This window comes from Octopus bimaculoides, chromosome 4, assembly GCF_001194135.2.
Source record: "Octopus bimaculoides isolate UCB-OBI-ISO-001 chromosome 4, ASM119413v2, whole genome shotgun sequence".
Lineage (NCBI taxonomy): Eukaryota > Metazoa > Mollusca > Cephalopoda > Octopoda > Octopodidae > Octopus > Octopus bimaculoides.
The window spans coordinates 18,149,860-18,162,702 of NC_068984.1; the positions used below are offsets into that span (position 1 = coordinate 18,149,860).

The following is a 12,843-nucleotide window of genomic DNA, read 5'->3' on the forward strand; positions in this document are numbered from 1 at the left end:
CCCAAACATAATCGCCTTTTGTAATCTTACTGCTTGACTTTTACAAAATTATCTTTAAATAAATGTTTTTACTGTTCCAAAAATATAATTAATAACATTTTTGTTTAATATTAAATCTAATTGTTAAGAATAACTAGATTAGTTTTCTTCTCCATGCAGTACCTAGTTTTTCAGTTTTAATACTAATATTTCCTTTGAAAAACAAATTATTTATTACTTTTTTCTTTCTTTTCAATTGCAGTGGTGAATCTGGTGGGCGCAAAGCTCCAAAGGTAAGATACTACAATTTTAACTATTTCAGAGTAATATTTCAAGAAAATAATTATTCAGAAGTTTTTACGATAATTAATACTTACTACATAGTTGTCTCAATTTGTATATATTTCATATATCTACAAACAACTATTAAAGTAAGAATTCAAATTTTCTGAATTCACTGGAAAATCAAGTTATTTTTAGTTTCACTGAAATAAAAGTTTCTTATAGCCTGTCTACAATAATATCATGAAATAATTCTTTTAAAAAATATATTGTTTGGCTGTTTTCTATGTTATCTAATAAATCTGATGCTAAATCAACTTGTGACATGTATTTCTAAGAATAAAGAATTTGTTTATATTCTTATCTTTACTTGCAAGAATAACCCCCAAGTCATGCACAACATATTGCAATGTTATTAAAAACATTGAACTTTATATAGGGATTGTTTGTTGAACTTGGGGTGTAAGATAAGGGGCTATTCTATTTCTAATTAACAAAGCCACAGAAATGACCTAGAAAAGGGAACAGTCCATGTTGAAGTGAAGTAATCGCTCTTACTTGCAATCTCGACTCAGATTAAATATATTTTGCTATGCTGTAAAAAGGAGGAAAATCCTTTTGCTCCAGTATTAAATATATTTTAGTTGGAAAATGATCAATTTTGTGCTGGCCAAACTTGTAAAAGCTACTGCTTGTTACTTGAGACTATAATTTAGATAATCAGACTCTGACATATATTGCCCCCTTCTATTAAGCTATTAAAGCTTGTTAGTGTTTTCTCTTGAATCGGCAGAAGTCTTTTTAAAAATTCACAATAGGCTATGTATTGTTTTATTTATATGTAATGATAGACTCAAGGATGTGTTTCTTGAGTCTATCATTATCTGTAATCAGATCGTGTTGGTCATTATGTTTATCTTGACTTTCAAAGCAAAATTCCAAATTAGTTGCTTCTGTACTTTCTTTGAGAGGAATTGAAACGTATCTTGAACTATACCCATGTTCGAATAGTATGCGTATTAACACAATTTGAATATTTGATTAACATAACTAGACCAAACAATATCTTGTAAAGGAGAAGTACTTGGATCTGTTTGCCCATAGAGTATTCTTATCATTTACTAGAAGCTCTTTAACATTTCCTGGTTGCATTATAAAGTAGTAGTTTGCCTGATTCCTAAATGTAGAGAAAATTATAGCGCTTCATCCACCTTTCTGTAAAGACAGCTTCATAACAGCAGTGCAGTTAAATAATATTCACAATTCATATTTATTGTAATTATATGAATATGTAGGTAGATATTTTCAAGTTGGATGCAAATAGATGGTATTTGAATGCAAGGCAATTAATTTGTCTTTCATATTTTCTTTTATTCAGCCTGATTAAATTCCTTCTCTTCTGTAGTGCCTTCACTTAAAAAAAAATTTTTTTTCTTTTAATTATTGTATACAAAGTTAAGCAAATTCTTGGTGATTTAGACACTTGTTACTGGAATAGCAAAAAAATATCTTTTGGCAGCTGAGAGAGGGAACTAAATTGCACAATTGATTAAAGAGAGAACCAACTGAGATCAGATGAAATTCAGATTTGTCTCGTGTCAGAGTACCACTGATGCTCTCTTCATAATGAGGTTACAAGAGAAGTTCATAAAAGTCTTTGGCAGAGTAACACTATCTTATAGCCTGGTGGTCACTAAGAAAACAGTTAAAGAATAACTGGTGAGAGTGGTGCAAGCCATGTACAGAGATACATGAAGTGCAAATAGGTATTCACCAGGGCTTAGTTCTCAGTCGCTTCTTATTTATTATAATCCTGCAGACCATAATAGTGGAGTTTAGGACTAGTTGCTTGTGGGAGCTCTTATAAACTGATGATCTAGTTCAGGAGTGGGGTGGGCAAAAATTTCCAAAGAAAAAGGTCCGAGGGCAGAGATGGATATCAATAAGTTTTACATTGTATCTTCTGCAATCCTTCAGCTTTCATTTCATATAAAAATTATTTTGATACATTCAATACGTTTTTAGTTTTCTCAGTTAGAGTGTAGTTGGATCTCAAGGTGGTGGTACAAACCTAGTAATATGTGTTCTATAGTGAAAACAAAATTTCCATTCAAATGACAATTACTGGACGATTCCTGTTCAAGTCTGACTGCTTTCACTTGTAGTAGAAATGCAAGCTATGTCACAAATAGGCCTAGGGGTATTGTTTAAATTTTTATAATTGAAGAATTTACTATATTTTGTACATACAAGTATATCAGCCTGCGGGCACAATTGCACTTGCGGGTAGGGATTTCCCCACCCCTGATCTAGTTCTTATAACAAAGTCTGTGGAAGATTTAGAGGGAAAAAATTCCAGACATAGTAACAAAACCTAAAAGCAAGATTTCTCAGAGTAAACTTGGCAAACAGTTTTAGTCAACAAGAAAGAAGACAGGATTCTGATGGCATTAGTGAATGGAAAGAGAGTAAGTAGAAATTCCATATTGTACTGTATATTATGACAAGAGGTGTAATGGATCAAAGCAGGCTGATAGTGAATGAAAATTTCACTTGAAATAAATACACAGTAGTAGTGAACCCCTCAGAGCATTGGTTATGTGAATTGCTTGCAATGCTCCAAAAGCACTATAGAAATAGTTTATAGCTTCTGTTACCTTGGTGACCTTGTCAGCATTGGTGGATGAAATGTTACTGAAATCTTAATGGCTCAGAATGAGTGTAAGGGGGTAAAAAGACAAGGAGTTATTACCTCTGCTAACAACAAGGGGATGGGATTTTCTCCCTCTCTCTCTCACACACACACTCTCTCTCTCTCTTTCTCTCTCTCTCTCTCTCTCTCTCTCTCTCTCTCTCTCTCTCTCTCTCTCTCTCTCTCTCTCTCTCTCTCTCTCTCTCTCTCTCTCTCTCTGAGTGATACATTAGCATGAGCTGTGATAGTGAATGCAGATGGGGTGCAAAGGCTGGGAGACAGATTATTCGTGGGATGTGTAAATGTTAGGGTACTTTTTTAGCATGTGGTCTTGAGTTCTGTCTCGCTACAGGACACCTTGGGTAAGTGTTTTCCATTGTAGCATCATATCAATTAATGCCTTGTGTGTGAAAATGGTAGATGGAGGCTGCACGGAAGCTTGTTACATGTGTGTTTACATTCCATGTCCTCACTTGATATGGATGTAGAAACAAACAACTACGAATGTGTGTTATCTCTGCCATTAACACTGAAATGTTTGTTATCAACTCAAATATCTTCCATAATGACATTTAGAAAGAATTGAAAGAAGATAGAAATTTAATTCTGTAGAGTGAGGTAGGTAAAATGTAAGAGATGTACTGAACTACAGTAATTAGTAACTGATGGTGGGTGGCTGGCTGCCTATTTCAACTGAAATATGAGATTTCTTGTTTGATACACATTCAAATGTCTGCCTTCTAATTATCAGTGGTTGCTTAGAGAGATGAGGTCATTCTTGACAAGTTGAATTTTACTTTGAAGTTTGTTGATTTTAGCTTTTAGGTTTTTTTTCTCCTCTATCTTTTTTTTATTATTATTTGTTTAAAAGTTTGATAAACAGTAAATTAGTAATCACTGTTCAGCAGTAGCATCAGCATCATTATTATCATAATTTTCATTATTGCCATCATCATCATCATCATTAGTTCCACAGATTATTTTCTTCTTCTCCATGTCATAGGTTGAATGAGTCAGCCATATATTGTTATTCCACCCAATTTTTTTTTTTTTTTTTTGCATTCTAAGTTGCCCTTGGTTTTGAACTTTATTCCAAATGTTTCCTCCCATGTCATTTTTTATTTATTTATTTGCCACACCCACTGCATTTTCAGCCACTCTCTAACTTAAAAGCAAAAGACACTTCTAATACCTGCTTCAACCAATCAATTGTTTGTTTGGAAATAAAGCTGTTCATTTCCAAAAGACACGAAATTTGCAGAAACATCATCTATTCCTCTAATTCTAATCCCAAATATCCCAAACTTATAATTTTCTCCCTACTAGTCCTGATTAATATCAACCTGTTTGCTATAGTGTATTCCAGTGCAGCTGTTAGTCCACAAGAGATTTTACTCTATTTCTGAAGAATATTTGCATCAGCTATGCAGTATTAAGTTCTAACTTCTTTCCAACATTCAAGGACAGACATCACAGTTTAAGGTCCCAGACCATTTCTCCATATATATCATCCTCATCATCATTTCCATTGGTTTAATATCACTTTTCCGTGCTTGCATGAGTAGGCAGAATTCACTGACGTTAGATTTTCTACAACCGGATACCCTTCCTGTCACCAACTCTCACCTGTTTCCATTTCCATATAACAGAAAACACATGCCTACGATGGGGGAACTGAGAGATTCTTTATCCAAACAAAGGACTGTTTGAATAAAGCATGTTTAGGAATTGTTGTATTGAAGTAGTAATGCAGAAGTTCTGTAATAACTAAAGAGGATCATGCTGTGCATAATCAGACATTAATGCTACCTTGCATGAATGACTGAGTATTAATAAGCTGAAAAAGCAATATCAGATATTGGCAGATGTGTGCATGAGAGAAAGAATTGCAAAGGTATGTGCATGTAATTTAAATGGATAATGCATGCTGATTGAAAAGGAGCTCGATGCAGATAGCTTTTTTCCTATATTGGATTTTCTTGCATTGCACTTGATAAATTTACCAAAGAAAAAGTCCCTAAGAAAAAGTGTAGATGTTATCTAAATTTTCAAAGAGTTTCTTTGCTAATTTTGCTCTGAAAATTATCGTAATTTTTAACGAAATCACCTGATGATAAAACTGAAAGGATGAACAGGTGTTGTAGCTAGTTACAGGAATTTTTTGTCTTCGAGGTGAGGATAAGAGTGATTGAGTCAAGTTCTAAAGTTGTATGAGATAATTTAGTTGATTTCTTTGGAGTTTGATTTCAGGTGTGAACATAAAATGGAGTGGAAGAAGTATACCTTTGTGAGTTATGTAATAGTTAAATGAATATATTTTTGATAGGGTTGATAGATACAAAAATAACTCTCCTTAAAAGATGTGTGTGTGTAGCTTTACCAAAAGATTAATGGAATGCAAAATCTGTATTAGCGTGAAAGCAGATCATTTTCAGGTACTTTAAGATTTCATGAGGTGATGCTTTTATCAAATCTTGTTACTAGGATCATGGATAAAATAATTAGCTAAAATGTTATAAAAAATCAACATAAGTAACAACGATAGATTTTTTTTTTTTTTTCCTTTTGTTCTTTTTAGGATCAGATATTGATTTATTACAGCAAAGGCATTTCTTGAAAGCAAATATAATCCTGAATTATTAAAGATAAGAAAGAACAATATCTTGGGAATTTTTGCTTACTGCAGCAACGAATACTGCCAATCTGTTTTATACATTATACATTATCAAAACTGGAGAATGAAAAATATTTTATAAGATTTCTGTCAATCTACTTTTGGCAGCTACTTTACAATTAGATTATATTCTCACTTTATATGGTTAAAGTTTCTACTTTTATTATAGTCAGCGTGTGATTATGACTATAAAAAGAAATATTCTAGTGAAAGAAATATTCAATATCCGCACATATAATTTACACCTATTTTAAACTTGGTTTTCTAATTCATCACATTTACCATTTTTTAAAAGACATTATGATCAACTTCTCTTTTGTTCTCTCAATTCTCTTTTTTCTTCTTTCTCAGCTTCTCTGATCAATTTTATTTTTATCTGTTTCCACCATTATTTCTTTTCATTCTTCATATTTATTTCTCTTTTAGTTCTTCTCATTTGCTATTCACCCTTTTAAACAAACCGTTCCCTAAAGGTTCTAGTTTGTTATAATTTTTCTTCTTCTTCTCACTCATATCTATATGTCCAGGTGTAGCTTACATGGTCCATAGCTACAATAGTGAGAAGGGCAACCAACTGGTGGAATCATTAGCCTTTTGGATGAATTGCATAGCTGCATTTCTCCCAGTTTGTTACATTCTGAGTTCAAATTCTGCTTAAGTCAATTGTGCCTTTCATCCTTTTAGAATACATAAAATAAAGTACCGGCCAAGTATTGGGGTCGATGATATCCACTGACCTCCTCCCCTCAAAATTGCTGGCCTTGTGCCAAAATTAGAGACCATTCTTAATGCAGAGAGCCTCAAAAAGCTAATTAGAAAACATTAGTTATTGGCTAATATCAATTCTAAGCCTTTGGACAAGTATGGGAGACAACTCTGAATATGTTCTAGCATTATTGTACCTGTTCAATGAAGTATATATTTCACTGCACTTGTCAAAATAGTGACAAGTGATCCGTACAATAATTTATACTTGTAGGTATAGAAAAGTAGAAATATTCAGAGAATAAATTTGTTTTAGGTGTTAACTGTATGAAAACTTTTTCAATGCTTGTAGTGTTTGACATTATTAAGGCAGCTAACTATAAAATAATTATATGGGGATGGATAGGTGGTAGCATTATTAATCATTAGCTAATAGGATTCTGAGTCTTTCTGAATGTACAAACGGGAATATTTAGTTGATTTCTTGGCCATGTATTCTTTTATTCTTTTACTTGTTTCAGTCATTTGACTGCGGCCATGCTGGAGCGCCACCTTTAGTCGAGCAAATCGACCCCAGGACTTATTCTTTGTAAGCCTAGCACTTATTCTATCGGCCCCTTTTGCCGAACTGCTAAGTTACGGGGACCTAAACACACCAGTATCAGTTGTCAAGTGATGTTGGGGGGACAAACACAAACTCATACACACACATACATACATGTATACACACACATATGACGGGTTTCTTTCAGTTTCCATCTACCAAATCCCCTCACAAGGCTTTGGTCGGCCTGAGGCTATAGTAGAAGACACTCGCCACACAGTGGGACTGAACCTGGAACCATGTGGTTGGTAAGCAAGCTACTTACTGCGCAACCACTCCTGCGCCTGTGTTTAAAGCCTGTTACTAAAGTGAACATCATCATCACTGTTTAACATCTGCTTTCCATGTTGGCATGTGTTGGACGATTTGACTGAGGACTGGCAAACCAGATGGCTGCACCAGGCTCCAATCTGATCTGTCAGAGTTTCTACAGCTGGATGCCCTTCCTAATGCCAACCACTCCGATAATGTAGTGGGTGCTTTTACGTGCCACCGACATGAGGGCCAGTCAGGCGGTACTGGCAATGGCCAGACTCAAATGGTGTTTTTTACCTGCCACCTGCACTGGCAACAACCTTGCTCGAATATTTTTTTTTTTACGTGCCACCAGCACAAGTGCCAGTAAGGTAACACTGTAATGATCACGCTTGAATGATGCTTCTTACGTGCCACCGGCATGAGAGCTAGTCAGCTGCTCTAGCAAGGATCACACTTGGATGATGCTCTTAGCACTCTACTCGCACAGATGCCAGTCATGTGGTGCTGTCATCGAATTTGATTTTGATTTCGATTTCCTCAACAGGTCATCGCAAGCAGAGTTTAGTGCCCAATGAAGGAAAAGTACACATAAGTGGGCTTTGTACAATATTTAGATATTGTAACATTTGAAACTGCTGCTGCTGCTACTGTTTGATATTTGAACGCATATGTCTCTCTTCTGTTTTTTAAAAATCCTTTTCCCTTAGTTCTGGTTGCAGTTTAAACTTACTAAAGAGAACTATGTAGTGAGTGAGGTATACACTCAGGTATTCGTGTCCTTTGTCTGGCTTATCACCTTCAAGTTTGACCATGCTGGGCACATTTATGAATCCACTGTTGTCATCAAAGGATGGCATCTTTTTTATTCCTCCAAGCATTTTGCTCTAAGAGGCAGAATCAATTTCAATTTATTTCATAGCAGTAGTTATAATAGTAATAATAATAATAATGGTTTTGAATTGAGCACAGAGCCAGCAATTTTTGAGAGAGAGAACATTAGTCATTAATATTGACTCTAGTGCCTGACTTGGTGTTTTTTTTTTATCAACCCTCCAAAAGGATGAAAGGCAAAGCTGACCTTAGTGAGATTTGAACTCTAAACATAAAATTGTGGTGTGATGGGGTGGGGATTTGTAACTTTTTTTTCCAATGTTCAAGTTTGCCAGCTCACCTTCAATAATGATAATAATAACAATAGAAGAAGAGGAGGAAGAAGAATTGATTTCTTTTATTGGCCACTGAGACCCAGGACATTGAGGACAATATCAATAATAATAATAATGATGATGATGATCCAATAACAGAATCATGTTTCATTAAAATTTTATAATAATTGCTACTGAAAAAAAAAAACAAAAAAACTATGAAATAGTTCAAACATAATTCTGCTATTAGAATTATAATTGCTGCTTCTACTACTACTACTACTACTACTACTACTACTAGCATGATGTTACGCTAAAAGAGATAGACATAAAAAGTAAATTAATAATTTGAATTTTTCATCTGCTTTCCATGTTGGCATGTGTTGGACGATTTGACTGAGGACTGGCAAACCAGATGGCTGCACCAGGCTCCAATCTGATCTGTCAGAGTTTCTACAGCTCCCCCATCTCTCCTTCTCTCACTGCACACACATGTGCGCGCGTGTGTGTATACAATTCATCACACACTAAAAAATGCATATACGTATGATCATACACATATTAGCATAAGCATACATAGGTGTACATTCACACAAATACAAAGGCTTCAGCCAAGGGAAACCACTATGAAAAATAATTGAACTTACCTTACATTTTTTTCTATAACCTCTGTTGTAGAAAACACAGTCCTGTCTGCGGACAAGAAGCCTGTTTCTTAGCTATATGGTTCTGGGTTTAGCACCACTGTGTTACACCAAATGTCTTCTACTATAGTCTTGTGTGTGTGTGTGTGTGTGTACCACTGTGTGCTTGTGCTTGTCCAAAAACCTGAATGGATGTCACTGCTAAGAGATTTTCTCTTTTGAACAAAAAGTCAAGAAATTTTATCTCACCTCCCCCATCTCTCCTTCTCTCACTGCACACACATGTGCGCGCGTGTGTGTATACAATTCATCACACACTAAAAAATGCATATACGTATGATCATACACATATTAGCATAAGCATACATAGGTGTACATTCACACAAATACAAAGACTTCAGCCAAGGGAAACCACTATGAAAAATAATTGAACTTTTGACCTTTGTTTAACCATGTCTCTTTGACAGAAATTCCCTTGGCCAAAATACTGAGCACTGAATTCTTTTACACACACATTCAGTCTTTTGTTTTCGTCATTTTTGTTTTATTTCTTTGCTTTCTTTAATATGCACACACACATAAAATACATTGTATTGAAATAAAAAAGTTTCCCCAAAATTAAGCATATACAAAGTATATAGCAACTCACACACAAACATATGCACACATATATACATTCAGTTCACCATACACTTAAACAGCCACATACATACTCTCACACACACAAATATTTTACCCAAACATACCCATAAACACTCCCAGATATGCACATACATACATGCATACATACACTAAAAATACCAGCAAGGCTGACCCAAGCAATTTTGGATGAATGGTTTTATCTTTTGGTATCTTGTATCGCTAAAGTGTAAAAGGTATGTTCTTTTATTAAGGAGCATTTTTATGTAGATTTATTTTAAACTTCAGGGAGACCACCTTCATGAAATTTCGCAGTATAGGATGTGGCTTCCTTGAGCGTGGTGCCCCCTTGGGTGTGGAGGCTGATTGGGAGCAGTCGGTCCAGTTGGCTTAAGGCCGGCCCTGTGTCACATGGTCAACTACTTCTGTTCTGCATCTGCAACTGGTCTTTCAGTTTTCTGTATTTTCATCTCTAGATTTCTTTTCTTTTTATTTTGAAAGAAAATAACTTTTTTTTTTATAAATAATTTTCTGTGTATTTATAAATCAAATTGATAACTTCAACAACAAATACTTTTCTGACATTAATTTTAAAATGCTCTCGTTTAAATTTATCCTAAATATACTCTCCATTTTTGGTAGTTCTATCTTGGGATTAGAAATTATACTATAGAAAGCTTTGAATGTTTAATTCAAAAAATAACATGACTCTGTCTCCAGGGTAGATCTTTTAATATATTTCTCCTGTTGAAACTGTTTTCTTAATCTGTGAGGGGGGAAAAGACAATTTATCAGTAAGTTCATGTCTAATCGTATTTATGGTCGAAAATCTTCTTCCTTACATCTTAGTTATCATTAAATTATTGTAATTTGCTTTACTGAAAGGTTTTATACAAACCTATTTATTTATATTTAGCTGTAGTTTATAGAAACTAGAATAGCTTTGCATTTATATATATTGAGAAAAATGGTTGATGAAACCACTAATGCCATACAGTATTTGATGTTATAAAGTATAAAAAGCCATTTACTGATGAATCATGTCACCAATCTCGTCTGCTTGAGAATAAAAGTTTATGCTACTGAGTAGAATGTCTAGCCAACTCTCAGATATAAGAGGTGTGTGTTTGTGTGTTTCTAGAAAAATCTCTTGATGCTTTGTTGGCTGAAAGCCTACTAATGTGTTGCCAGTTTATGATTTACATTGCAGCATTCAATTCCAAGACATCATCGAACACCAGGCTATAATTCTTATCAAGTTAACTCCCATACATTTCCAGTGGTGTTTTGATCATGTTGACTTTTAATATATTAGGCTAGCTTTCTGATAGACTTGGCCTGTGTTTACTGATTACAGAATAACTGTTGGTCGAAAGCCAGATAATTTTTCATTAGGTTGCGAATACTTGTAACTATGCCATATTTGGAAAACCCGCATCATAAAATAGATTTAACATAAAATAGAAAAAGATCCAAACACGGATCAAATATCTCTTCCTGTAGATTCCTAACAATTTAAAGTTGATTATTTTACAAAGTTAATACTTTTACATATTGTTTAATATTCATTAAAGTAAATTTTCTGTAGATGATTAATGACTTATGCAATTACAACATAATCATGTGCATTGTTGTTGCTGGTGCTTACCTTTGGTTAAGTAGACTTATGATCAAAAGCATTCCAGTTGTGACCATCTCACCTTCATTTTAGATGTAATGTAACTAGGACCATCGTATGCAATGAGTCCCTTTTTTTAAAGACAGTGAGCTATGATTTCGCAGATATTGGTTGCTATTTCTTCTATATCAACCAGGTAGAGTGAGGTCTTCATTGATTTAACCTGTATAATTATACAGTTAAGCATGGGTCAGCATTCTTAATGTAGTGAATCTAAACAAATGTTTAATCAACTGAAATTATACACTTGCAATGAGAATAAAGTCATTAATGTTAATGTTAATGACTAGTCTTCTCAATAAGAGCAAAGGGGAGAGAACTTTGAAGTATAAATTGATTAAAAACTAAATAGATACATGCAGCAGAAAGTGTGTCTGATTTTTGGTGCTGATATAGTGTAATGTCTTAATATTGTTTTGCTGAAGCAGAGTGGTGAGAGGTTTAAAAGGAATTTGTAATAAAACAGTTTCAATGTAAATGAAGTTTTGCCTACTTTTAAGATGATAGTCAAATTTATGAGAACATGTATTTGTTGAACAATTTTTTTTTATGGCACTAAGCCAATTTTCTAGAAAGTATTTATCACAAATTTGCAATTTTATAGCAATTTTGTGATAAATATTTCATTTCCTTTTTAAATTTATTTTTATTGGCTTTAGCAAAACTAAATCTGTAACTGTGGTCAATATACTATGTTAAAATTAATTATAGTCATATACTATGCTAGAGCTACAGATATCAGTTTTCTATATTTGTTCAATAATCTATGATGAAAATATTTTTTAAATAGACATAGGCATGGCTCTGTGGTAAGAAGCTTGCTTCGTAACCACATGGTTCCAGGTTCAGTCCCACTGCATGGCACTTTGGGCAAGTGTCTTCTACTACAACCTCAGGCTGACCAAAGTTTTGTGAGTAGATTTCAAAACTGAAAGAAGCCTGTTTGTGTGTGTGTAACTATGTATGTGTATCTTTGTATCTGTTTGTCCCCTGCCACTGCTTGACAACAGGTGTTGGTGTGTTTACGTTCCTCTAACCTAACAGTTCAGCAAAAGTACTCAGTTCAACTCATTTGATTAAGAATTCTTCATGGTGATGCCCCCGCATGGCCACAGTCTATTGAATGAAACATGTAAAAGATAAAAGATATTCATTTACTCTGAAAATAGCCAAAAATAGCCATATGTGTCTGTTTGTTTGTGCATGCATAGATTTGTTATGCATATGTACAGATTTGTGTGTGTGTGTGTGTGTGTAAGTTGATGTTTAAGTATATGTTCATGAGTGTATGTATGAGAATTCAAATTCAACCAGAAATAAATCTTTTGAAAAGTTAATGCTGATGCAAGCATTGAAGGCAATTCTTTATCAATTACAATGGTGTGAACGATTCAAGCCACACACAGATGAATTGCAAATGTAATTCCATGTTGTCTTCATCTGTAATTAAATCTCACTATACATATAACTTGTAATAAAAAATTATGTTGTACAAATACACTCTAAACGAAGACATTGAAAGTCTGTAAAAAACACAGAACGC

General features: G+C 34.1%; 1 protein-coding gene across 1 annotated transcript in view; it reads left to right on the top strand.

Annotated features, from left to right (window-relative positions):
- Nucleotides 1-12,843, top strand: part of LOC106881370 (kinesin-like protein KIF13A) — a 696,895-nt gene that overhangs the window by 230,169 nt on the left and 453,883 nt on the right. Inside the window, 1 exon segment of the mRNA XM_052966922.1 lies at nucleotides 242-272. Within this exon segment, the coding sequence (XP_052822882.1) occupies nucleotides 242-272 (31 nt within the window).